This window comes from Maylandia zebra, linkage group LG2 (genome assembly GCF_041146795.1).
Source record: "Maylandia zebra isolate NMK-2024a linkage group LG2, Mzebra_GT3a, whole genome shotgun sequence".
In the NCBI taxonomy this organism is placed as follows: domain Eukaryota; kingdom Metazoa; phylum Chordata; class Actinopteri; order Cichliformes; family Cichlidae; genus Maylandia; species Maylandia zebra.
In genome coordinates this window covers 31,804,118-31,829,876 of record NC_135168.1, presented here as the reverse complement: position 1 = coordinate 31,829,876, position 25,759 = coordinate 31,804,118, and the positions used below count along the sequence as shown (strand labels likewise).

Below are 25,759 nucleotides of genomic sequence, written 5' to 3'. Positions count from 1 at the left end.
TAATCTTACCTCAGCCAAACCCTCTCTGCAGATATTATTCCCACTGTTACGGTCTATTCTGACATCAGTGGGTGAAGATAGTGAAATGGGCAGCTGGCCACAGGAACAGGGAAAAAGTACAGCAGATACTGTAAGCATGCCAACCAGTACATGCAAATATGAGATGACAGTGCTCTTAGTCAGCAAACCTGGCTTTTAGTTTTGAGCTTGTACACTTGTGTAGTTTGTCAGCCTGTCAGTCATTGGGTTAGACAGTCAATTGCATCTTTTTTTTGGTTACTTAGTCACTGTTACTTCACACGAGTTGTGTTGCTCTGTGCTCTGTGGGGACCATGAGTGAAGCTTAACCTTAATCCACAGAGGAGACTAAAATCGCCATGAAAACACACTCTCTGTTGGTCAGTCTATTTGTCTGTCCAGCAGCTTACTATAAAGCAGGCTATATCTACGCAGTGAAGCCAACTAGATGCAGGCTGATTATGTGATAATGCAAACTGCGCTAGAGCATCCATGCCCTCAAAACAAACACACGCAGTGCAATACTCAAGAAAAAAGATCCAGTGTCTGGACATATATGAATGTGTTTGACAAATGTTCTATGGCTGAACATTTGCATGAATACATGTGATTCCATTGTGTATGCGTATTCCTCCTGGTGGCTCACAAGCCTAACAGATCAAGCAGAGCAGATAAAAGCCAGGCAGTTTGTTTCCATATCAGAGAAGCAGCTCTACTGCATGGACTAACCTCTTTCATACACAGTGTTGAGCGCAGAAACACACATACACATGAAAGACATGTGGGCCAGAAGCATGCATAAACAAAAACTGTGTTTAATGCTCGCACATTCTAGCTCACTCAGTGATGCAGATATGGGAGTCCTTTATATCCGTCTTTCATATTCTTAATCTTTCTCTCTCTCTCTCTCTCTCTCTCTCTCTCTCACACACACACACACACACACACACACACACACACACACATATGTTTGAGGATATCACATTGGGAATAAAACCCTTAGTGAGGTTCTATAGCACTGCTGAAACATCCTGCAGATTATCCTCTCCTGGCTCACACTCAGGCAGTGATATGGACACATGCAGTCCCACATACACAAAAATAGATGCGTACACAAAAGGTTTGCAAACAAATCTCTTTCACCCTCTCACCACAGACTCACATGGTAACTGAATAGTTTCAGCACCAGCATATTTATCCCTGGCTATTTATAGCTCAACTCTGTTTTATGACACATCCCACAACCCTACTGTAGAAGTGACTGTGTCTGCTGAATTATGTCTTTCTAACCATGGGTTTCTCTCTTCTGAGGCGTCTTGTCAGCACTTCCTGTATGTGCTAAGTGGAAGAGAAAGCAGACCATATGAAACATTTGTGCGCAGTTCTTGGCATGACTGCTCAAACTGTAGCTGATTTTACAGCAGATGGTAATCTTTAGCTGCTGTCAGATCAAGCTGCTGTGTTTAGTGTTTCACTAAACCCAATCCCACACCTGAACATAATTAGTCTCACCCAGCCAAAAGAGGTCACCATTGTCCATTGTTTACAGCTGAGTAGGTGGTTTTTGAGTCCTGTGTGTTTCTCTGTGTGTGAATAAGAGCTTGTAAGATGGAAACAGTAAACTACGCTAAAGGTTTTCACCCTTTTTCATTTTGTTGTTATTACTGATCGAAGGATTTCTTGGTCATTTTGTATTATTTAGCTATGCTGTGTTTATAAAGGTATAAATGATTGACAAATTTAGGTTGTTCTATTCTCTCAGTTTGTGGGTGCATCAGTGTTTCATCTAAATCATCAATCAGTCGTTGTCTTGTGTGGCTTGCAACTGTCAATGTTTAATTGGGCTTGCAGTCAACAGTAATAGTAACTCCTATTAAGAGCTCAAATACAATACAAATTCTTAGAGTAAGACGCAAACAGCAAACAGTGCAATTTACCTCTGTTTGCGCATGTGAGCGGTAAACAGACTATTTTAAGAAATTGTTTTGCAAGGCTTTTTATGTATTGAGTTCACTTATGTTTGCAACTTAGCAGGTGGAGCTCAAAGTTCTTTTTGAGTCAAGCTTCACTGGCTGATTGACTAAAATGCATAAAATAAGAGCTTGTTTTAATCAGCTACATGTTTTTAAGGCAACATTTCGCTTCTAAAACCTCATCAGCTGAAAAGCTGAATCTTTTTTTTTTTTTTTTCCCCACGTGCTGTTGGCTGCGGCATCATATTTGTGCTACAACAGGTTTATAAATTCTGCTGTCTGTGTGGTTGTGTGTGAATGACAAAGGTTATCCATGAGTCATAGGAAGCCTCTCCAAAAAACACAGACTTGTGACTAGTGTTCAGATGTGTAAAAACAGTAGTCTGGCCACTGTTGTTGTCTGTATTCACCAGCCACTTTATTAGATGCACCTTGCCCACCTCTCAATTTTAAATACACGTAGACATTGAGGGCTAGCAGGAGGGACTATGCGCTTACCTGCTGCTCTCTGGCAGGTAGCTCCATGCCCTCCTGGGTTTTAATTGCACCTTAGAACACACATGCATCAACACTACAATGAGCGGGTGGAGGGAGGTTTGGAGTCTTCTCTCACCCCCATTCTCTGCGGCCTGCTGGAGCGGGGGGGCTAGGAGGAGGAGTTGGCCGTCCGACTGCGGTCTGGAGTGTGGGGCCTCCCTGCTGCTGCGGAGTCGGGGCGGTCTGCCTCTCCCCACCGCAGGGAAAAGGGTAACACCACCTGGGTCTGGGTGCAGTTCCCCCCTCCAGGGGCAAGGGTACCTAGACCCGGTTCGTAGAGTACGCTTGGGGACAGAGTCTCTTTATGTCTGTCTCCACGTTGGTTGAGTGTGGAGTAAGTGCATATGAGAGCATGAGGGTGGGAATGGATGTTTGTGTCTGTGTGTGCCTGCATGTCTGTGTCTATATGTCAGGTTGGGTATCAGACGCCACCTCTCTGGGGACATCTCAGGCCCTCCAAGGTTTGGAGGCCTATCTCTACCCACCACCACTTCCCCTTCCAGTGGCGGACTCCCTCAGGTGTCGGTGCGTTGGTGGTTCTTTGTGTCTGGGGGTGGGCGTCCGGGTACACACCGGCTCACTCCTTGGCGGCCGCTTATCGGGGCCTGGAGCCTGGGGCTCGCTCGGGCCACTTCGGAGGTGGGGTGCCCCCGGCCTCTCGGCCTGGGGCTCGGTCACTCAGGCACAGCTGGCTGCCGGCGGAGCTCACGGGCGCGTCACTGCAACTCCCCCTGGCTTCTGCTCCGCGGCTACTGAGTGAGCCCTCATCTGGGACTCTCCTCAGCTCTTACTGGGACAGTGGCGCGGCTGCCCCTCTGTTGGTCTTCCTTGGTCTCTTGTGTTCTGGGGGCCTCTGGATGTCTGGAGTTTTGATCTCCTCCATACCTGCTTCATACCCTGGAGGACGGGGCTGTGGCTCCCCACACTCCCTAGCAGATCGTTACATGGAGAAACCTTTGGAATGCAAGCATGCTGATCCACACAGGTATGCACACAGGTGTACACACGGGTATTCACAGACGCGGACTACAGCTTTCTTGGCTGCTGCCTCAAAGCACATTGTGCGCTGTCTATCTTGCCCCCACACCATTACACCACCCGTTCTTAGCTGGCACGTATTCTGTGGTCTTCTGCTGTTGTAGCCCATCTGCTTCAAGGCTCAATGAAATGTGTGTTCAGAGATGCTCTTCTGCACAACTTGATTGTAACAAGTAGTTATTTGAGTTACTGTTGCCTTCCTATCAGCTCAGAGCAGTTGTGGCCATTCTCCTGAAGTCAGGCATCAATGTATTTTCATCAAGGGAAAGCTGCTGCTCACTGCACAGGTTCTCTTTTTCTGACCAATCTCTGTAAACCCTAGAAATGGTTGTGTGGGAAAATCCCAGCAGATTATTAGTTTCTGAAACACATCAACAACCACGTTCATGTTCAGTGTGAACTGCAGCAGGTCGTCTTAACCACGTCTACATGTGTAAATGCATTTACTTTCTGTCCTGTGACTGGTTGATTAGATATCACCTGTAGAACAGGTCTACTTAATAAAGTGTATAATATATATAGCTTTTTTAAAAAGATTTCCACACCCTATCTCCTGATTTTTTACTTTTATCAATACAGATGCTTGTTGTGATAAAGTGGGTGAGAAGACCATTTGTCTATATTCTTAGTTAACATTCTTGTTTTGATTTAACCATATTTCATATATGGTCTGCAATAGGCAAACATCTACTATCCCGGGTTTGTTTATGTTTTGCACTTTTACAGATTATATAATATAACATCTTGGTTTAAATCAATTCCTACAAGTTTGTTAAGTTAACATGTTATTTATTTCAACTGTTAATTGGTATTGTTTAGAACTTACCTTACCTACCTGTCTTCCAGAAACAAAAGGAGGAGATGTAGTTTTACTTCCTGCTTTATACCTTCTGGGTTTGTCTGAGGTCACAGGAAGAGACCAAGTGCAGAAGGGGAAGAACTCTTATAATTTAATAAAGTTGAGTTTAGAGGGTTTATGAAGAAATAGATTTATTGTTGTAATATGTATTGATTACACCACAGAGTTTATGTTGCCAGTAAAGAGGAGTAGTAGAGGTTTGAATATAATCATGTTCATCTTACCTACCTACTTAATGGAATAGTCCAGAGGAGAAATTGTTTGGTTAAGTGGACTATTTTAAGCAGAAGAACTCAGGTGTTTCGAGAAAGAAAGGTTCAGGTCAGTGTAGCTGTGTGCAGTTTGACCTTAATGTCTGTTGATTTAAGTTCAGTTATGTTTATTTGAACTGAGTTAATTATAGAGTTGAGTTTCTTATTTGTTTTTTTGTAAATATTGTTTGGGTCACAAAATGGTGAATAAATCACTTGCTACACTGGACAGCATCAGTCTCCTGCACTTCTTTGACCTCTTAAGTCGAGTCCTACCACACTTGTCATTTCTTTTTCTGTGCTTCTTTCCATCAGATCAGAAAGCGGCCTTTGTGTTCTAGCTAGCAAATGTACTAATATTACTCTGTGGTTTTGTGTGCTTTACATGATGGGTTATTTTTGTCTCATTTAAATTATATTTACATAGCAACCATCAGTCTCCCACCTCTTTTTAACCTCTGTTATATCTGTAGATATTTTTAGCTAAATGTCTCATTGTTCATTACACATGGACATTACGCTTGGATTTTTCTCTATCCGGTGATAAACTCTTGCAAAGTAGAGCCAACCAGTCATATTTTGTCATATTAAGCTCAGGTGGCTTTACGTTTACCTTGGAGCATGCACAGAAATCCTCACATCTACTAACTGCTTGCGACTTAATGAACTTTAAGAAAACAGGACGTCCAGCTGGCGTTGGACTGATCTGCTGGCTCTCAGCCCTATAATGCAGAGGAAGTTGTCTTGGCTGGGACACACAGGGCCATTGTAAAGCCACCACTAGGAACAGCGCTATTCATCAGAAAAAAAGTCTGTCCAGTGCTCGCTCCGCCCCCAACATCCTCCCTTCAATGGAGCTTTCAGACCAACCAAGAAACTTCAAGGAAAGCCCTCCAAACACACTCCGTGCATGTTCGCGTTGTAGTGGAATAACACAGCAGTGTCACTGATCGTCTCTGAATACGCTGCGATTTTATAGAACTTGACTTGGCTGAAAGTTAGATCACCAAGCCGGGCCGATGCACAGTTCACCGAATACTGGACGATGAGGCGGTCGGACCGTAGCACGCCTTTAACCGCTAATTTCCAAGATCCGAGATGTGGAAAGAGGAATATGATGTTCACTTCGACTTTTTGCTGCAACTCCTGTAAGCTTGGCTTTATCTCTCTAAACTCTTTTAAAGCTCTGATCTCCAGATGGGTGGGTACATTAACAATTATGCTGCGTGGCAAAATGGAAATAGTGAGGTAGCTGTGGTGTAAGTTGACCCTGGCGAAAAATTCCCATGATACTAGAATAATATTCATAGAAAGGCATATTTATGGTAGAAAAGAAAAGAAAAAGACAAACCGTATTTTAATCTAATGTGGCACGTGGCTGACGATGTGCTGGACTGGGTTAGCTATTACTTTTCATTTGAATTAAAAAAAAAACAAATCTGCTGGAATTATTATTATTATTGTTTTAATAATTCACCTATTGCTAGATAGATTATTTGATGTCGTGGGTACAGCAGAGTTCAGTTCAGTATTTAATTGAAGATATGACAGATCATAAGCTGCCAAGTTCAGGTTGATGGGTTTACAGTGGTAGGAAACGAAGAGCCAAAACTAAAAACACCACCCCTCCGATTAAGTGGAAAATGATTAAAAATAAGTCACTTTATCACTAGCTTACTGATCAAGTGATTAATGTCTTAATCAGTTATTGTTGGATTCAGTTCTAGTGATGTATTAAAATATGTAATAAATGGTTTGTAGCCAAAGACCTGATTGCTGTCACCTGCCTGCTTCTTATAAAATCAGTACGGCTGATTTGTTGTAGCAGCCACCAGTGTTATACCCTACGGAAAAGAGCAAATATCAGTAATGTGTGTGATTCTGTTTGTTTATTAATAAACAGTAAAGGCTGCTACTGTCATCGGTTCACTGAACTAATGGTAACGAGTGTTTTTATTCACAGAGGTGCCTTTGTTGTTTGTATTAGGTTCCGTTCTTACATTTGTTTTTAGTTTCATTTTCTGCCAAGACTCAATCTAAAAGTTGAAACAGATGACCTCACTGACACGCTTGCACAACTACACACAGAGCTTTACTTCTGCCTCTACTGCTATACATCACTTTGGCCATAGATCAGTGTAGGCTATATAAAAGCAAAAGAAGAGCCTGTAAAATCACAGAATTTTACAATTTGGTTTACCCCATAATTGGTAATTACACTCATCCAAGATGTATTTAGGACCCTCCGCTTCCTCCCTCATGCACACACCCACACACACACCTTACACAGACACACCTTGTAGCTGTGGGCACGGGTAGTACACAGCTAAAGAGATTAGCATGTGAGTCAGAGACATGTCCTATCATGCTCTGAGTATGACACAGTCACACAGACACGAGCGCAGACTGAGTGGCGGTCACACTGACTGAATAAGACTGGCCTGGGGATACAAAATTGTGCCTTCACATAGACTAATAGCTTTGCTGTGTGCCACTTGGCCCTCAGTAACTCTGAGTGTCTTTTTCACAAAAGACCTGCACTAGATAGCTGACACTTAATACTGTGTCCCTCTCACTAATATTTTGTGTTTGTGTGCCAGAGACCGTTGCACGGGAGGGAGACTGGCATCGTTTTAGCAATTTAGCCCCACGACTGATATGAGTTTTGAATGATTTATAAGGACGTTCTGAATGCAGTGAATTAATATGATCAGACAAGCGAAAGCACATTCACTGCTAACACCAGGCTGGATATTGTTTTAATGGTCTGGCACACTCATTTTATTAGGTGTATATCAACATGTTTGCCTGTTGTTATGAATTTTTTCCCTTCATCTAATTGTTTGTGTCTCAAGTAACTAAGCTTTTGTGGGTGAGAGTTGTGTATTGATGAGGAGCTGGCTATGGGGTAGCTGTGCAGGAAGCATTTTAATCGCATCCCTAAACCAGATCTGATGGCCCCTTTTCCACTCCAAAGAGCAGCTAGTTTTACTCCTCCCGGAAACTCCCCACCCTGTCCCCAAGGCTGAGCCTTTGCACGCTGTCAGTGGCCATTTTCTGCTGGCTTTATCTGCAATCTCGTTGTCATTCTTGGAAGTGATGCTTTGCTATGATAAGTTGGAGAAGTTTGTATGACCCAACTCTTGGTGGTTAAGAAGTTTATGTATCCTGTGACTCTGGGTACTCTGTTTATGGGGGTAATAGTCTGTTGCTACCAAGGCAAATTGGCCCCAGCAGATCAAGGGCCAGATGATGATTCTATGAGATTAATGAATCAGCCAAGACATGAAAGTGGATCCTTGCCTGGAGCAGGGAAATCAGAGTCCTTTGTGGTACTGAGCTGTATGGGTGTAGCACACAGTCAGCTAAAGTGCGTGAAGTCAGGGGACTGAGTCTTAGCTATGGAAACTAGTCATTTGTGATTTCGCCTGTAGCTTTGGATTTTTGTCCACTTTCATTCTTCTTCCTGTAGCGTGGGACACTTAGCTTCCGCTGTATCCATAGTAACCAACTAATCCTTTACGACAGCAGTGCCTAATGTATTGAATTTACGAGGGTAATGAAATTGGGCTGATCACATTATGCAAAGACATCTGAATCATCTGTTGGGGCTGCTGGCGGCGCATCACGGATGCAGAGACCAGAGACCAGCAGGAAATGAAGAAATGCTGCTGAGACTGACGGAGGTGAATGCGTGTACCTCATTTGTCATCAGGATGCTGGTAAACATGCGAGTGGTGTATCATTTCCATTTGCTTTTTTTTTTTTCTTTTGTCATGGATGGGCATTATGCTGTCTTTTAACCAATACTTTGCCTGTGGGGTCTGGATGGAGCAAGTGTCTTACAGACGTGCACATCACATGTGGAGAAATGTCAAGTCTCTATCGACACACAGAAGTCACAGAAATGACTTGGAATCAAAAACAATCCTCACTGTTTATTAAGATGCCAGTAAAAAGGCTACACAGCTTCCCACTGATTGACTCTGGCGTGCAAAACAGTGTGCAAAGTATGTAGTGCAGTGCAGCACAGTGGATATAACATCAGTCAAGCTGCCACAGTAAGTCATAAATACATAAGCAGGGCACTAATTAATACTCTGCATTGATTATCTATGCTGTCTTTACAACAGTTTAACAGCCACAGAGCATGTGGGGCCTTTTGTTTGAATAAACAGACTGTTAAACTTTCCTTCAGCCCCCAGTAGCCTTCATCACAGCCTGCAGTAATGCCCTTATTTATTAAAGGTTGCCAACTGTAGCATGAGACTCAGCCTAGCTGTCATGGTGCTACTCAGAAGTTATGTAGTGTCTTCTGTGACTGAAAGCCTCAGAAACCTGCTGATGTCCTCAGGGTAAAACTCTGTAACGCCAAATCCTGTTTTACAAGCTGGACAGTGCAGTGTTTGAAATATGTCTGCGTTTGCCAGACAGGGAGGGTCTGATGAAAGATGCTTTTAAGTTTCATTTTGCAAAATGTATAATTTAGTGTCTTTCTGAAGCATGACCCATACTAGTGATTAAAAAGTCAGAACATCAGCTCCTGCTGCTGTGTCAGTTTTTTAAAATCATTTTGTTGCAACATGATGGTTAAGCAAGTTAGCACTGTTTACCCACAGCAAGAAGGTCCTATGTCTCAACCTGTGCATGGGCCTTCTCTGTTCAGTCTGTCAGCTCTGGGTTCCCCTGCAATCAAAAACATGTTAGGTTAATCATAGGTTAATGTTTCTGTGTTGGCCAGGAAGCTCTTGCCTAAGAGATTCTAAATCTGAAGAGCTCCATTTCCTGGTTATATAAAAGGTATATAAAGATTAAAAGTTTTTACTTCCCCCAATTTAATGTACAGTGCTAAATCACTAGGCTAAAAGCTTTTATGCCCGTCCACCCCTGTCAAATGTATTCCATTTATATCGATGCCCTGGACAATACATGTGGAACTTCTAATAAATTGAATGAAGTTGACTTTATTCATATAAACATCAAATTTGTGTTAGATCACTAGGATCAGAGCATGAATGATATTTATGCAGCTTTAGGCCTGTTGAGCATGCTTTCCCCTGCAGTGGTTTTACATCCTTCTACTTAGGCTTTTACTGGCTGAAAGTATGATTCATTTATTTATTTATTTATTTATTTATTTATTTATTTATTTTATGTTTAAGCATAAGCTTAAATGAGTAACTCACTTGGGTGAAATAGAAAAGAGCTTAATAATCAGTTCAGGCTGCTTATAAAATGGTATATTCCAGCAACGGTTAACACATTTCAGTTTGAAACATTACCATGTATTGTTACCATGGTGCATAGTGTTGGAAATCTGTCATCGATTCAGCCTGTGCAAGTTATTACTTTACGCTGAAAACAGCACGTTCTGTCGTGTTCTCAACACTCACTTTATCTGTTCTTCACCTTTATTACTCCTGCAGGGGTGACTAAGTGCATTCTGTTTTTGGCATAAACTCCTTGTTTCATACTCTCACACAGACTCATTCACAGCTGGAATAGACATTTGACTGATAGACAAGGAGGTTGCAAAGGGCGTTTAACTAGCACATTTGGGTGTTTGGGGAAAGCTACCATCGAGGCCAAGGAAGGAGCATTACTTGGTCACTTCTGAGAAGCTTACTTTACTAACTTCCCAGCTGCATTTTCCCAAAATAGAAGGGTAGAATTAAAGGGTTTTCTTTATGTTATAGCCCTTTAATATAGCCCTTTAATTCTAATTATCTTAGTGGTCCACGGTCTGAGATTAGTGGGGCTTTTTAGAGGAGATTGGGGCAGGTGAAAGCAGCTTCAGCTGTATAATCAGCCATCATATCCACTGCATCAAAGTAGGACATTAAGTGACAGTGAAAGTGGGTCACTGCCATAACAAGTCATTTGAACCTCATTTGACTTGTTTTTCTGTGCATGTGAGCATATGTTTATGTAATTGAGTTTTATGCTTCACAGTTGAGCTTTTTCTGTTTAGCTGTGAGTGAGTGGGTGTCCATAATGGGCATGCGTTCCATTCATTACCCTGGGTACCTGCTTGTGTGTGCGACTGTGTGTTTGTTTTTACATGTGTGTGTGTGTTCTCCTCCTCAGCGATGCCAACCTCACAGACGGGCTGTCTGACTCAGATGAGTGTGATTTGGGCAGTCTGGAACACGGGAGCACGGATACTCTGGCCAATGGCTGCCGAGCTGACTGTGAGGCTGCGAAGAGGCTTGCCAAGCGCCTCTATCACCTCGAGGGCTTCAAACGCTGCGATGTGGCCAGACACCTGGGCAAGAAGTGAGCATGCATACAGACAGTTAACACAGGCACACACACTCTGGTGTGATGGTCCAATACAGGGAGGTTTGTGGGCTTGCCACAAGTGTTCCATATCCACGAGACACAAAGATGATGGATGTAAAAATCAAACAAACAAACAAACAAAACAGAAAAAAGTTTCATTAAACACTCCTCAATGTGTGTTCATATCTGAATGTGTATCCATTATCTATAAATATTTCCCAGTAGGCACACAAAAATAAGGGCGCAACAAGTCAGGTTTTAACTGTTTTGTTGGTAAATATAACTGTATTGTAATTTGAAATAAAATATAATGAAGTTCCGTTTAATCACAGGGGAGTTACACCCTTAGTCGTGGCTGTAACATAGTGTTATCAAACATTTATATAACATTTGTTGATGTGCTTTCTGTCTCCCTGCAGTAATGACTTCAGCCAGATGGTGGCATCAGAGTACCTGAGCTTCTTTGATTTCTCTGGCTTGTCGCTGGATCGCGCCCTGAGGTAATGCCCACTCAGCACTGGCAGGTGATGAATGTGTGATGGTAGAGCTATTAGTGCATGCACCTAGGCTGTGTGTGTTCTTCACATTCCCTCTTCACAACACATTAGCTTTGTGTTAATCAAGCTGTCGTGCTCAGTACAGTTAGCTGGTGTAGCTGACAGCTGCAGAGTACATCACGGTCTTGTATCTGACATGTTGCTGTCTCAGACTGCTGCCTTCAGTGCAGGACTTTCAGTTGAGTGAACAATGCTGATGAAAAGTGACATCCTGCATTCATTTTGGTACTGTTGGGATCTTTACATATTCTGGATCTTCAAAGTACATTCAGCCAAAGTGATGAATTCTGAAAAAAATTTTTTTAGATGCATCATCTGTATCTAAATCTGAAAAAAAGATGTCAGCTACCAAGATGGCTTCCCTAGAATAATAACTTTTTTTTTTTTTTTGCCTGTCCCGTTTGGCTCTTTTGCCATCAGAATTGTTGTCTAAAGGCAAAGAAAGATGCCCAATAACTTTAAATTTAGCACAGTTAACAAAAACAGAAAATGCTCAGATCTGTGATAATAATATGCTTTTGTTGTTTAACAAAAGTGTCAGTTGACAAATCAATCAATGATTTTGACACTGATCCCCTCTGATTTATTTACAGTTTAGATGTGGAACCTGTACCATACTGCACTATGCCACAATGACCTGAGTTTTAAAAAGCAGGACTAACTGTTGAAGTTTTGGGTTTTTTTTGAGAAAAATGTTTCATAAGGTTGTTCATGTGTGGCAGGAACTTCTTAAAGGCCTTTCCACTGATGGGCGAAACCCAGGAGAGAGAGCGGGTCCTTGTCCATTTCTCCAGACGCTATTGCCACTGTAACCCCCAGACACCCACCTCTGAAGGTCAGAGCTGTGAAGGTGATGATAAAGATAATCAAGGGTAACAGTATTATAATCAGAAAGTGAAAAAAGACAAAAAAAAATGGCTGTTGTTGGTGTCCATGTAGAAAACAGTTGACTAAATGTCCATGGCCCATAGTTTTGCATTGCAGTGATGAAGCTGGTGCATTTCAATTCTTAAAATGTAACTATTGCAAATCACTTTATAGCACCAGATGATATTATTTGAGTGTGTAGATATATTTTGTGCAGCACTGCAGACGTGTGCTGAAAAACTGTATGTACATTGATTTTGTACACTATTGTTTTTATATGAGTGTGTGTGCTTGGAAAGAAGTGGTGTGACATTTAGCGGACCTCAGCCATGTGTACTGTCCCTTTACAGATGGAGCCCACACATTGACCTGTGCCCTCATGCTGCTCAACACAGATCTGCATGGACATGTATGTATTGTATTTCTCTGACATTCTGATTCCCAGAATTAACAACCTTTCATTTGTCTAAATCACTCTTCATGTGACTTCATATTGCTATAGAAAGCCCACCTGTGAGGTCTGCTATCTACCTGTTGTTTTTGCAAGCTTAGCTTTAACAAAATGTTGGTTAGTTGTTCAGTCCCATCAGAACAAGGAACGCTAACTAAAGTGTTACTGGTTTGTTGCTGCTGCCCTAGAACACTGACTACAGTGACCCTGACACTAATGAATGCATCAAAGCAGAGGTGTGGACTCGAGTCACATGACTTGGACTCGAGTCAGACTCGAGTCATTAATTTTATGACTTTAGACTTGACTTGAAAAAATGTTCTAAGACTTGTGACTTGACTTGGACTTTTATACCAATGACTTGGGACTTGAATTGGACTTGAACCGGTTTACTTGAAAAGACTTGATATTTCACCTAGAGCTGGGCGATAGAACGATAACGATATGTATCGTGATATAACTTTTACTCGATAGAGAAATTAAGCTATCGCGATAGACCTCGCCGCTCTTGTCCTCAAAAAAAAAAAAAAAAAGGTCAGCCAATCCAAATTAAGTAGCGCAGAGCCGAACCAATCACAGCCGCAGCGTCACGTCGCGTGGCTTGTTACGTACAGCACAAGTGCCAAGCCGCACGTGTGTTTGTTTGGGAAGCAGCCAGCGGGTAATGGAGGAAATGAGTGTGCCGACTAGAAAAATCAACCGAGCGTGACCGAAGAGAAAACAGATGATGGTTCCAATGCCGGAGAGATTGTCAAACGGAAGAGCCATAGAAGTTCCGTAGTGTGAAGGTTTTTCGGCTATTTCAAGTCTGACAAAAAACAGAGTAGCGTGCACTGTAAATTGTGCCGAAAGCAAGTCTGGAAATACAATAAACTGGAGCATGCGTCACACTGTGCGCCACGTTATTGTTTCGGTGAAATGAATTTCTACAATACTGTTACTGTTAATTCTACTCTCTGCAGTGTTTAAATGCTTACATATACACACAGTTACTGTCCCTCCACACATACGACTCGGTTCTGCTTCTATGCCCCAGCTTTGTTTACTTTTTCCCACCGAGGCTTCTAGACTTCTGATTGGCCAACATTTCGGCACGGTTAGGAATCTAGCGCCACCTGCTGCTTTGGCATGTTCATAGCAGCGTTTTCCTTCATTTCTGCCTTTATGTGTGGACGGGATTATTTTTTAAAATGAAAACGGAAAATCTCAGTTTTCAAAAATACCCGTGTACGTGTGGACGTAGCCTCAGTCTCTGACTGGAAGCGCTAATTCATCATTCGGCTTTTGTCAGACTAAAGTAACTGTTAAAACTGTTTGAAAAGCTCAGCTATACAACAAGGAGAGATTGAGAATTTCCTTTTAGTTCTCAGTTTATTTGATATTGACAAAAGTTAGTCAGTTTTGTCTGTTCTTCTGTAAAACAAACTAAGATTTATTTTTAGAATTAATATTTTGTTTCTAAGTGGAATTGACAATTTAGTCTGTTTCGTTTGTTCTATTTTGAAACTTAAACGCTTTAGCGGCTGCCTTTTGTGTAGTTTGCAATATTTGCCTTTATTTATCTGAAAAAGTCTCATGTTCCTTAAGTACATCTACTCTGTTGAACTTATTATGGGAAATAAATATTTAAATAAAAACAAGCTGCTGATTATTTCACATTTTACTTGTGAGCAACGGCACATTTAAATCTTACAAATATAGTTATTTGGCTTATATCGTGATAGATATCGTTATCGCCTGAAATGAAAAAAACATATCGTGATATGAAAAAATCTCATATCGCCCAGCTCTAATTTCACCCCAAATATAAAATTTAACACGCATATTATATAGAGATTGAAAATGTGACGTCATTCACGGGTAGAACCGCAAAGGATTCTGGGAACTCGTGGCAAGAAGTACTAGTGCACGCAGGCTTTCAATTAAAATCAGTCACACAGCGATAAAAAGAAACACAAAAATGTCAAGAAGCCGTTGTATTATTAACTGCAATAGCCGGTCGCATGACAGCCACGGGAAGCCGACGGGTAAAGAGATCGGTTGTTATCGGATTACGACGTTTAAGAGAAATTGTACGAGCCATGTTTCCGAAGTGACAAACAGGCGACGGATGGCCTGGATTGCAGCCATTCAAAGACCAAATATAACGTCCCAGAACACTCCAGCTCACAGGTTAGTCTGCTCCAAGCATTTCCACAAAGGTCAGTCTGCTGTTGTAGTTAATACGTCATTTTCATAACATAATTGGTGATATAGGTTACAAGCAAGTCTGGCGCTGAACAGAAATTGTCGCGCTATGCTCCTGTGTTTATTGTGCATAAATAGTGAATTGTCCTGACACAATATTGCGTTTCGCTTCTGTTATTATGGTACATTGACAAAAACATATGCTTTTATTCACAGGATAAAACAGGTTTTTTGTATCACTAATTGCCCAGTACGATTACAGTATACAATATTATTGTCACTGCTACATTTCTGTGATGCGTACCAGAAATTATTTCCACTACTAATTAATTACCATTGAGCTCAAAGGTCCTATTAATAAACGGTTAAGGAATGTGTATTTATGACGACAATTTGTGAGACTGGTAAACTTATGATACGTACGATGGTCTTTCGTTCTACACGGTGCGTTTCAAGGTCCTGTACCCATCCGTCGGTAAACTGTACCTGGGCTTGTTGCAGTGACCGGAAGTTACTAAACTTCATGAGTGTATGCACTCACTCCAAGAACCGTATAATTATAAATATGCATATAAATATGCTACGATGAGATAGCTGACTTCATCTAACTAGCAAATGTTTTCCAGGCTACGTTGGTGATGCAGTTTTTTTTAATGTGTATGATATTTTTGTCATGCGATTTTAAAGCCGGTCCTACAACCGCATCCAAGAATAACATGCAGCTTATCTCAGAACTGTCGGTGAAAATTATTCTTGGAGCTAGGTTTAATTGAGCTGCATTCTAAAGAGGTGCAATTTCACAATTTGTGTATATTTTCTAAGTTCACTATTTTGTCATGTGTTGAGAAAAACACAGATTTTAAAATTACATGGTCTAATATTTACATTTAGCATAACTGCAACATGCTTTTTTTCATTTTTTTTTTAATGACTCGAAAGGACTTGAAATTCAAAATTTCAGACTTGTGACTTGACTCGGACTTTTACACCAGTGACTTGAGACTCGACTCTGACTTGCCTGACATTACTTGAGACTTGACTTGAGACTTGAGGATAAAGACTTGAGACTTACTTGAGACTTGCAAAACAATGACTTGGTCCCACCTCTGCATCAAAGTTAGATAAACTAGCTGACGTTCGCTAAATAGCTTTCACATTTGCTTTGACAGTGAAAGATTTCTTGTCCTTCACCTCCCAAAGGCAGTATTATCGACCCATCCAGATCAAAGCTATATGTAATTATCAGTGAAAGGTGATTTTCAGGAAGATACAAACATAGCCAAAGTGGACCTCCGGCAGGGACTTTTTTAAAAATGAGTCTGGAGTCCCCAAAACATGTAGGTTGTTGACATTCAGGTCTTGCCTCACAGGACTGAAAACTGAATTAGACAACAGAGTGTAAATACAGGCCTTTGTCAGCAATGCCATGTCTTTATCTATGTCCTCTTTTAGGTATAGTTCTTCTTCTTTCCCTTCTCTTTCTGTGCTTTTGTCCCAGCTTCTCTCTCCCCTCCCCGGCCTAGTTTCTGACCTGTTTCTGTCTCTCCTCTCCTCCTGTAGTCTCGTCTGTTCCCTTCTAAAAACAGGGACACTGTGGTCTGCATAACATGATCCATCATAGGCTTTTTGCTTTGCTTTTCTTCACCCTCCTGCTAATAGTAGTTTTACTTAATAGGCCTTCTCTAATTAAAATCCTCTCTTTTCTCAATCTCTTTCCCTCCTTTTCAAATCCATCCTCTGCTAACCATATCTGGTCCCCTGGTCTCTCTCTGCCCCTGCAGGTGGTAAGTATACGTACAGTACTAACACTCATCTCGTTCACAAATGCTCCTCCTTTTGTCAGCTGACAATAGAATTGAAGTCATATTTTTAAAATGTAGGTTTTTAAATACTTTCGTTCAGTGAGACAAAAGTATTTAAATACCTAAGTTTGGTTGGTATTTATGCTGCTTAAATGAAAACTGATCATTCAGTGAAGTTGTAAGAGTATTATCCTCTTGTGACCATTAGTGGATCATACCAGTAAAGAGAGAATAAAACATTTTCCACTGCCTGTCAGATCACATCCTGATTAATTTCTGTTTTCGCTGGAAAAGGGAACTGGGCTGTCTTGCCTGCTATGTAACCTCCCTGGAGGAATGTGTGAATCACATCAGTTTCAGATCAGTTTTATTTCCACTTCTGTGTCTATTCAGGTTAGAAACATCTCCCTTCTAATCATGAGGCATCGTGATTAGAGGTCAAAACGCTGGTAAAAGGTGTGCTTGATATGTTCTAATATAGGCACTACCACTGCGGTAGTACCTCAGCTGTATAACACTGCCACCCAGTGGACAGAATCTAATCTGCATCGACATTGGAGTCGATAAAACTCGGTGTAAAGCACCAGTTTCTTTAAAATAATAATAATATATTTTAAAAAAATCTTTTCATACACATGCCCCCCCCAAAAATCATTAAATTGTTGTTTGTTCATTTCTCTCTGTCTCTTGGTGTGTTCTCCTCTCCTCAGAACATTGGGAAGAAGATGTCCTGTCAGCAGTTTATCAGTAATCTAGAAGGTCTCAACAACAGCAAAGACTTTCCCAAAGATTTATTAAAGGTACAGATCTCGTCCTGAAGTAGCACAGCAACAGGAGACTGAGTCAGCTTGATTGTTATTTATTCATTTATTCTCAGCCACAGACTAAAGTTTGTGTTGTCATTCCAACCCAGTAGTCTATTTTTTTTTTTTAAAGAAAATGTTCACAAGTCCCCTCTTTTGTTGCCTGCACAGGTTTTGTATAACTCGATCAAGAACGAGAAGCTTGAGTGGGCAGTGTGAGTATGTGTTCTGTGCCCATCAAAAGGATAAGTATTTGTAGTATGCAAGTTTTTTGAAGTAAGTGCACTTGAATACATTTCAGTGTGTGTGTGTGTGTGTGTGTGTGTGTGTGTGTGTGTGTGTGTGTGTGTGTGTGTGTGTGTGTGTGTGTGCAGTGAGGAGGAGGAGCTGAGGAAGAGTCTGTCAGAACTGGTGGAGGAGCAATGTGAGGGCGGGAGTAAACGTGTTGCTAGGGTAACGGACGGCAGTAACCCTTTCATTGCCATTCCCATTCTCCTAAATGCCGTCACCTACAAGCATGGCGTGCTGACCCGGAAAAGCCACGCCGACATGGATGGCAAACGCAGTGAGTACACACATTTTTGACTCAAGTTAGCAAATCCTTTATGATAAAGAAAAATAGTAATAAAGCAAGAGCTTTCTTTGTGTTTTTTCTCCTAGCTCCAAGGGGTCGCCGAGGATGGAAGAAGTTCTATGCAGTTCTGAAAGGGATGATCTTATATCTCCAGAAGGTACCGCATCTCGTCCTCTGCTCTGTTACCATAGAAACACACTGCTGTCACTGCAGTGGTGGATGCTGTGAGCTTCTGTGTGTGTGTGTGTGTGTGTGTGTGTGTGTGTGTGTGTGTGTGTGTGTGTGTGTGTGTGTGTGTGTGTGTGTGTGCCAGAAAGGGAGGGTGATAGAAAAGGCAATTACAGAGGAAATGAGGCTGGTCTGTGTAAGTGTGTGTTTGTCTCCCCCTGCTGGCAGGAAGACTTTACTAACAGCCCATAAGGTTAAATAAATTAGCTTCTATTTCTTGTCATCGGGGTAATGTTTTTAATTTCAGGTGATAGTATGAAGGTGATGTTACTCTGGTGTCAACCTGAATGTAGTGATCTGGACACTATCGATACGTGCAACAGTTTCCTTCTATTCTTGTTACTTACCCAGGATGAGTACAAGCCAGATACCGACATTTCAGAGGTAGACCTGAAGAACGCAGTGCGAATCCACCACGCTTTAGCTACTCGTGCCACCGACTACAGCAAGAGAGCCTACGTACTGAAGCTCAAAACCTCAGACTGGAGAGTCTTTCTGCTGCAGGCACCGTAAGTTATCTGTCCTTAAACAGTAAAATTTTAGGTTTCGAAATTTTACAACTTTTTTTTTCAAGTTTTAATTTTGCATTATTTTTGATGAAACCATGTTACTTCGGTTTGAGAATGAATGTTTTAAGAGGATACGCAGGTGTAGAGGAGAAGGGTGTGTGGTGCATAATGATCTATGAATAATCTGTAAATAGCCCTGCTCTTAAGAAGAATTTCTGTGGTGGTTTAAGGTGCTAAAAAAGGAGTACCTACTAATAATCCGATAATGGAAGGCACTATCTCTCATTTGATATTCAGCATGCCTCAAAACACTGATTACACTATTATTGTGTCGAATGACTTCAGAACTGTTTCTGTGTTGGATTTGTCATTTAGATTTGAAATCTTAAAAGCTTTCAATTGAAAATGTAGGTGTGTAGTATAACTAGTTGGATGTTTGATATGATTTTAATTGCTCGGTTGCTGTCATCATTTTCCTGCTAAAATGAAACATACCACCATTAAAACTTGAATGAATTGGTTCTCTGTCTTTGTTTCTGTCTCTCTCCAGGAGTGAGGAGGAGATGATGTCTTGGATCTTCCGGATTAACCTGGTGGCGGCGCTGTTTTCTGCCCCAGCCTTCCCTGCTGCTATCGGCTCCATGAAGAAATTCTGTCGGCCCATCCTGCCGTCCTCATCCACCCGACTGAACCAGGTCCGCACTCAAGCACATGCACAGATGGTGGCACGCATTAGAAACACGAACTTCCTTCTCTTGCATCCCACAAGAAACATTATACACCAATGTCAGCATTCAGCATCCAGTACTAATTGCATATACCACACAGTCTATTTCAGCAGCATGCACAGTTTACATATGCTATTTGTATCTGCTTACATCTGATTGGCTGTTTTGGGGTCCTCTGGCATCTGTTTGCGCTGTGATTGGTGCAGGAGGACCAGCTGCTGAGTCACGAGAACAAGCTGAAGCAGATGAGCCTGGAGCTGGAAGAACACCGGAAAAATCTGCCCTCAGCTGACCCAAAAAGCAGAGAGTGGGAGGAGTACCGGCTCAAAGAGCACTACCTCGCATACGAGGTAAATTCTTTGTGTTGCTTTTTGTTAATTTCTCTGCTTTTAATTTTCTTTTTTTAACTGATAAACAGCTAATAGACCACGAATTATGACAGAGGAACATGTCTGCTGTATTATTTTTAGAGTCAAGGGTCACTTTATTTACCCTTGGTATTAAAAGCTAGGGTAGACAACCTGTTTTTTGGCAAATTGTGTTATTGGTCTCTTCTGTTTGACTCTTGATTAATTGTCCTTTGGTCTTTTTGTCTTCAAAAACACATCTCTCCTTCCACGCCCCTCTCTGAGCAGAAGACTCGGTATGAGACATACATCAGCCTCCTGCAGGCTAAAATACGCACAGAGACGGATGACCTTGAGAAGATTGAGGCCAGCGTGATGGGCGGCCTGATCATGGAGGGCGGTCTGGCCGGCCGAGAGTGCCACCTCCGCAAGACGCAGTCCTCGCCGTCCATCAGTCAGGCGCACGGTGGCCTGAACGGGAGGGCAACTGGATGCGACATCCCAGGAAAGAGGAGCTGAGGAAAGAAGACCAAATGCCACAGCCCTCAAAGCAGCATCTCTTCAAGCCAAACTAGTTAAATCCTACAAGTCCTTCTCGGATTTGCTGTTAGCATTTTATTTATTGTGCTCCATTCTTTAGTAAGCCATCACTATCCTTCCCAGAATTTATCAACCGTGATGATAAGTTCCTGTAATGAGCAATAGATAAGAAGAGCGTGCGCTTGATACCCCACCACAAGCGACCCTGCCAAACCTCAGTTCTTTTAACTTTTGTTATTGCACATTACAGCGATCATAACTGTGATCACTATTTATAGCAGCATCGTCAGTATTAATTTTTGAACTCAGAGTGAAGAGTTGTCTTTAGTTGAAATGTGTTTTTTAGTTGTGAGCTGCAGTAGTTTATAACCTGTCGATATAAGACTGCACAGACACAGACTGGTTTCCTTTGCCTTGCTCCGCAGCTTGGGAGTCAAGCAGTGATTGAGATGGACATAGTACAGATGGTACTACTGTAGCATTTTGGCTTTACTTCAACTTGCGTTTACACACTCGGCCACTCACAAGACTGTGTGCTTTATGGACCTACAATATTGTTGGAGAATGGTGTCTGAAGATGCAACATATCTGTCCCGGAGATATAGGAACTCGGAGAAGAACTCAGGAGGATCAGATTCCTGTATAGCATATTTATTTATTTATTTAACCTTTATTCACCCCAGCAAGGGTTCCCCTCTCAACATTCACACATTTACATGCATTCACATGAGAGCAGGAGCTGCCAAGAGGAACCATAGTTTAAACTGTTCACTGAGCTGCTCCACCGGAGGAACTGGAGGTTGAGTGCCTTACTCAAGGGCACCTCGGCACTAGCTGTTGAGGGATTTAAAGAATACTGTTACTTGTCAGAGATCAAACATGTGTTCCTGTGATTTTTGAGCTGCCGCTTCCCCCCTCTAATACTAACCTGTGTTTAACTGTATGTTTCTGGAGAGGGCAAAAGCACTGTGCCATGTTATCCACTTACTGCTCTTTCTGTACCATGACTGAGTAAACTGAGCTGCCAGAACTCATATGTAACAATATATGGTTGGGCGTGAGGTTTCTGAAGACTGAAGGGCTGAACAGGAAAGTGTGGGTGGGCTGGTGTGTGCACATGCATGTGTGTGTACGCGTGTGCATTGGCGTGCTTTTGAAAGTGGCTCCAGTTAAGAATTTGAACTTGTAGGCGACAGGAAGAAGTAAATATAGCAGGGTCATGTTATTTGTATAAAGATTTTGTTGAGCACATTGAGAGAAAACAAGCCGACGGCCTTATGCTGAATAGCACTGCCGGCACAGTCAGGCCTGAATCTCTCAAAAGCATCTTCAGGACAAAGCCAGCCACGTGATAAAACGTGTTTTTAAGTCTGACTGATCTCTGCTCTGATTTATAACATGCTACATGGACCTATCGCAGCGTCGTTTGCCCTGTTATAATTTTGGGAATTTGACTTTCTGTTGCCAAGCTTCTTATTAGATGAAGATGTTTTTAGGAAAGCAGGCCCTGACCGATTTCAGATGGAGGCTGGCTGACAGCAGAGCATAGCAGCAGGACTGCTCTAGCGTAGTGGGCTAAAGTCAGGTAGGCTGACAGCATGCTGGATAGGAGAGGGGAACGGCGGCAAAACAACTCCACCAGCAAAGTAGCCATCAAAACACCCTCCACATGGGTGAGAAGGAGCTGATGGAGGAGAGACTTGTTTTCTTAGAAGAGACTGGTTTGGTTTACTTAGTACGACCGTCTCTGCCAGCCAAGAACAGGCAAAATGGACATCCAGCACACATTACTCCAAATTGAGGAAAACAACATAATGAGGCCGATTCTTCTGGAAGGAGGACTTGTGTAAGGTTGTGGGAAAAGGACATATGGTGGTATCGCTCTCTGTGAGCACCTCGATTGATCCTATATCCCCCAAACACACACACACAAATACACACGTTCTCTTTCTGTGTGATTTGTTATGTAATGACACAACTGTAGATCAGTGAGTTCAGCGCCCCCCTCACACAAACACAGTGTGACTCAGAAGCATGTAGACATAACCAGGGTTGCGGATATTGATGGGAGGAACAATTATATCTTTGGCTCCGGACACATTGCTTCTGTTGCTACGTACATTGTATTAACAGTGACTGATGGGATCTGAGATCCTTTTGGGACTTTGCTGGAAATCTGGAATCACAGCTGGAATCCTGGAACCTGATTCTTGTACAGACCAAAACGCTGAAACAGGAGTGGAGCTTTCAGAGAGGAAGTACTTTTTCTAAAGCTGTATTGTTAGGATAAATACCTGCTTTCTTACACGGAGACTTCCCCTTATAGTCACTTTGGCTGTTGTGCTAACCATTGTTTCCCAATGTTCTAGGTTAGGCCTGTGCTGTAATATAGGGTTGTGGAAAAAAAATTGTTGATTGTTATGTTTTATTTAAGTTAAAAAAAAAAAAAGACAACTTCGGCACTTTGATGTCAGGATTGGATTTTTCTTTTTGTTTGTTTTGTTTGTATATCTGAACTTTTCTGACAGGATGCTCATACTATGTAAAGGACATATTTACTGAATATTTAGTCTGTGCTTCATAAAGTAAGCTTTTATACAGATTGATTGTGGTTGTAATTTATAAAACTGTCAAGACTAAAACAATGAAAAGCTAAAAAAAAAAAATCCGTGCCAGTTTTTTAATTTGTGTTTTAATTTTTAATTTGTGTTTGTGTTTTTTAATTTCTTTGACATTCTGCAGACATGACTATTACTATGTAATGCTTTTAAACGTCTCCTGTTTACAACTACGCCCACTTTCCTCCACAGGTCAGTGCACTTGTTTGAAAGTTGCTGCTAAAATGTGTTGCCTTGCAGTTAAACTGTCAGTTGTTAAGTTGCACATTTACCCATTGTGGAGCACATTTATCGTAAACCCTCATTGGCCACTTTATTAGGTTCGACCCTCCCTTTTATTTTCCTTCAAAACACAAAGGTGCTGGAGACACTCCTCAAAGATTTTGGCACCTAATAAAGTTGCTTCAGATTTTTTAGCTATTTATCCATGACGTGAATCTCCTACATCCCACATCTCAGTACAGTAAACTCATTGTCATGTTCAAGAAACCTCTTTGAGATGATTTAAGCTTTGTGACATGAAGCTTTATCAGAGTGTGATCATAAAGGGAAGGACATGGTCACTAGCAATACTCAAGTAGGCTGTGGTGTTTAAAGCATGCTCAGTTGGTACTAAAGAGTATGATGATGAAATATTTGCAACACCAAGGGAGAATCGGTCCATCCTTTAATGTTGGTTGTGCCAAATTCTAATCCTACCATTCAAATATTCAAGGAGAAATCAACACGCCTCAGGGCAGGCAAACTTTTTCCAATCTGTAGTCCTGAGTTTTCTTTGCATTGTAACTTCAGTTTCAAGGCTTGGTTGTAATGAGTGGTCATTTGAGTTACTATTGCCTCCCTGTCAGCTTGATGCAGTCTGCCCATTCTCTTTCTGACCTCTGGCATCAACAATCATTTTCACCCAGAGAACCGAACTACCGCTCACTATACACTATAGATGGATTTGGAGCAGATCAGCAGTTTTTCTAAAATACTAGGACCAACCTGTTTGGTACCAACAACTATGCCATGTTCTAAAGCTCTGTTTGAATTTCAGCAGGCTATCATAATCATGCCTGCATCCCTAATTGCATTATGTTGCTGCCATGTACTCAAGAGGTTGAACATGTGTACCTAATGAAGTGGCCAGTGAATGTATATGTTTATGTTACATACACATATTCAAAAATGAAGTTTCTGTAAAAGTTTAGCTATAGGTTGCTTAATGACAGAGACCGCAGACACACCTAGCATGTGTCTGTGGTCATGGCCATGTGTTTGTGGAACAAACAACCTATTTCGTGTGTGACGTGTTTAGTACACAACCATAAAGCCTCACAGCTGAGACTGTAGGTAAGAGCTAAGCGTGATTTTTTTTTTTAAAGTTTAGTTGAAAGAACATGATAAATATTTAATTACACATTTAGCGCAGCATAACTATGCCACTATAATAATTTAATATGCTTAGTTTAAGACTATAAGGAACGAATATCCTGTAGCTGCCCACATATTAGTCACAATAACGTTATGTTTTTTTTTTTAAATGTCCACTCGACTATTTCCACTTAGTTGTCATTTGCCCCATGTATATAAAGGTGATTCAGTAACAGGGTTAATTTGATACCTAACGATATAAAGAATTAGCCGATGTGAAAAAATAAACAGGTATGGTAGACCGTGTGCTGTGCCACGCGCTGCCTGTTACAGAGAGTGTTGCATTATCAATTGCAGCTGTAATGTTGCTGAATTTCCGGGTAGCTGTGTCTGCTTAAGGCTGGGATTATACCCGCACGCAGGCACGAACATTTAGACTCTGTGGGTGAGTAGTCCTGCACGTTTTACTGTTGCCAAGTCCGCTTGAAGGACGCATGCGTAGCGGGTGCATCGTTGCGTGCCATCTGCCTGGCTAGCGGTCACACGGACGTCCGCGATGGGGAAACTGTAACACTGTCCTACAGTAAGTGTTTCAAACCGAAAGGTGTCCGCTGAACCATTTCTGTCATACAAGCGTTTGGAAATGCACATGGTTGTGAGTATTGAGACCTCCAGATCATTAAAGTTTTTTTTAAAAAACAAACAAGAAGTTGTGACATAAAAAAGACAACAAATTTGGCGCCATTGAAAGTCACGCTAAAGCATAAAAAAGACCTGCTAGAATTTATGAATAAATGAACTGCAAATATGAGCTTTATTATATAGCTTTAAAGTAAAAATGTTTTAAGGTTGATAAACACAGAGGTAAGGAGCAAGTGAGGAGTCAGTCAATTTACCTGTCAATCCCAGTGATTTGGCCAGTCAGGGGTGGGGTTAGACATTTTGAACCTATCACAGCCAAAGAATCACAGGAGTCACTAACACAGCTAGCAATGTTTGATTTTACTGCCCCACAAAAATAAAAGCATGATCATTTCCTTAATACCACCTGTGCTTAAAAAAGAAATTAAGGAAGTAAAAGTAAAAAAAGAAATGTTTTTATTGTTTTATCTATTCTGCACAGGACTCCCACAGCATCAGCAGCAGGTGCTGGTCTCATAATCAGTGCAGCGTAACCAGAGATCTTTTTTCCCCCTCTGCATTCTTGTTCAGTGACATATACTGGAGCCTACAT

The 25,759-nt window shown here is 41.6% G+C and overlaps 1 protein-coding gene across 2 annotated transcripts in view; it reads left to right on the top strand.

Annotated features, from left to right (window-relative positions):
• The window catches only part of psd2 (pleckstrin and Sec7 domain containing 2), a 41,202-nt gene extending 16,730 nt beyond the window's left edge, over positions 1 to 24,472 (top strand). Inside the window, exons 4-15 of one of the 2 annotated variants that reach the window (XM_014409887.4) lie at positions 10,764 to 10,952; positions 11,378 to 11,458; positions 12,238 to 12,350; positions 12,733 to 12,791; positions 17,533 to 17,622; positions 17,797 to 17,840; positions 18,000 to 18,190; positions 18,286 to 18,356; positions 18,779 to 18,936; positions 19,487 to 19,631; positions 19,871 to 20,014; positions 20,300 to 24,472. In XM_014409887.4, coding sequence (XP_014265373.2) covers positions 10,764 to 10,952; positions 11,378 to 11,458; positions 12,238 to 12,350; positions 12,733 to 12,791; positions 17,533 to 17,622; positions 17,797 to 17,840; positions 18,000 to 18,190; positions 18,286 to 18,356; positions 18,779 to 18,936; positions 19,487 to 19,631; positions 19,871 to 20,014; positions 20,300 to 20,530 — 1,516 coding nt within the window. In that variant the 3' untranslated portion in view covers positions 20,531 to 24,472. Of the gene's footprint in view, positions 1 to 10,763; positions 10,953 to 11,377; positions 11,459 to 12,237; positions 12,366 to 12,732; positions 12,792 to 17,532; positions 17,623 to 17,796; positions 17,841 to 17,999; positions 18,191 to 18,285; positions 18,357 to 18,778; positions 18,937 to 19,486; positions 19,632 to 19,870; positions 20,015 to 20,299 lie in introns of both variants that reach the window. The other variant, XM_014409886.4, reaches the window with a different exon arrangement.
• The last annotated feature ends 1,287 nt before the right edge of the window (positions 24,473 to 25,759 follow it).